This window comes from Phytophthora parasitica, assembly GCF_000247585.1.
Source record: "Phytophthora parasitica INRA-310 unplaced genomic scaffold supercont2.3, whole genome shotgun sequence".
Classification (NCBI taxonomy): Eukaryota; Oomycota; class Peronosporomycetes; order Peronosporales; family Peronosporaceae; genus Phytophthora; species Phytophthora nicotianae.
This window is the reverse complement of record NW_008648989.1, coordinates 2,441,237-2,443,169: the sequence shown is the minus strand read 5'-3', so window position 1 is coordinate 2,443,169 and position 1,933 is coordinate 2,441,237. Positions and strand designations below refer to the sequence as shown.

General features: G+C 45.8%; 1 protein-coding gene across 1 annotated transcript; it reads right to left on the bottom strand.

Moving 5' to 3' along the window:
- Positions 1-627: 627 nt before the first annotated feature.
- PPTG_01915 (hypothetical protein) lies at positions 628-834 on the bottom strand (the record flags this gene model as incomplete). Its single annotated transcript, XM_008895306.1, has 1 exon — positions 628-834. One exon carries the CDS (start codon positions 832-834, stop codon positions 628-630), a length of 207 nt encoding a protein of 68 aa, XP_008893554.1.
- Between the last annotated feature and the right edge of the window lie 1,099 nt (positions 835-1,933).

The window sequence follows — 1,933 nt, the reverse complement described above, 5'->3', positions numbered from 1 at the left end:
GCGTTTTCGCTATCTGTTATTCACTAGCATGGGTGGCTTTTGCAGAAGTCCAGAAGTAGACATGCGTGAAGACTGATGATTCAATACATACGTGTACTATTTGCTGCAGTGCTCCATTATTACCGTCAATTGCATTAGCATACAAATGCTCTGGATTTGTAGTAGGGTGACTGGTTTATTGTCGTTATACTGGCATAGCTACAACTATCGAAGCCGAGTAAAAGGAGTAGTAAACTGGCTGCACATGGACTTTTATGGGGCTTATCGAAGCAGGAAGTAACCTTGTACAAGTGGACACCATCCATTGTTGCCAGAAGACGCGATGGCATCCAGTTGCAGCAAATATGTGACGGGTTGCTTACACGGTATGCATGTCGAAATCCACGAAGTCATCGGTACATTCGCTCGACCTTCGAACGACACAACTCAGTATCTCTACAAACCACGTCGAATGTAGAGAAATGATATCATACTTAGATGGAGTAAATTACGGCGACACAATCAAATCCCCATTAGTTGGTGATGGTTGGTGCTAGTTGAGTTTTTAATTGGGGATGGATTACACGTCTACGCAAAACAGTTGGGGGATGTAACAAGAGCCTATTATCAGCGGAAAATCACATTCAACTAAATCATCTCCGACTTCGTGCCCATCCATTTGAAGGCCTTGACAATAGCGCTCTTTACCTGCAGCTCCCTTGCCGGTGGGTGCTCAGTGTGGTCGACGAGTGGCTCGATGCGCAGGCGACGACCGTCGTCTGGAGTGGAGGCCGTCACATTAAGCGTCAGGAGGACGATCAGAGCGACGCCCTTGAGAAAACTAGCGAAGATCATTCCGCGTCGAAGAACCGAAGCAAGCTGCTTGGTGGTGAACAGGAAAATGATAGAATGAGCAATGGGCGGCGCAGTCACTTGAGGCACGTGATCCCAGTGGAGATCAACCTCCTGGACAAGAGAATTCGAAGGATGTGGCGCTGTCTTGTGGATGGTAACTATAGCCGCGGATTACGGAGATTACTCTGCTCGTGCTTTACAACACACCAACACGTTTCAGCCAAGGGAATCCGCAGACCAATCTGTACACACTGACACACTGCAACACAGCCTCCTGGGCTGTAGTGTTGTATATACACCACTACAGCCCAGGATGCTGTGAAGTGCACTGCTGTTTCGCTCACAGTTTCATCGGAAGCGTTAACCGTTGATTGAACGGCGTTCAGGATCTTCTCGAGGATCGTATATGTATCCACGACTGGGATTCCATCTGGTATCTCGATGACGACACTAATACAATCATCGCCACCCCGGCAATCTTCGCCACCCCGGCTAGTACCTTTTGGTAATACGTATGGGTTCTTACCTAAAAGAGGCACCCCTTTTCTCTAACGTGCATCAAGTGCATGCCGTGAACAATGGCAGCGATGGATGCAGCTTCGAGCTTGCGTCCACGCTGTTTAAAGTCACCATCCAATGCCATGTAACGAATCTCTAGAATATAATCACAAACAAAGCTTATTCCATTTCAGATGTCTGTAGTTTAATCCCCCACGTCGAGTTCGACAAACGTGATGTCGAGATTTGAACGGATTGCGGGTTTCATGAATTACGTTTTATGTCTTCGAACTTCAGAAATACCCTACTACTATTCTTGAATAGAAGTAGTACCACAATATTAGTAAATACCTCGATAAAGCATGTGGTGTTGCGTTCACTATTGTAATCGCGTGATACGATATCAATTTAAAGTTAAAAGAGGTCTTTCGCCCTTTGGTGTTGTAAACGTGATCTTATCATCAAGAATGGACAAAGTTCCACCGATTACGCCCACACAACTATCAATGAAGCCATCAATGATTTTAATAGCGATGAAATTGTTTCTTGTTAGCGCAGAGTGGCAGTGACGATAGTGTCAGTTTTCTAGAGTAGAAGCCAT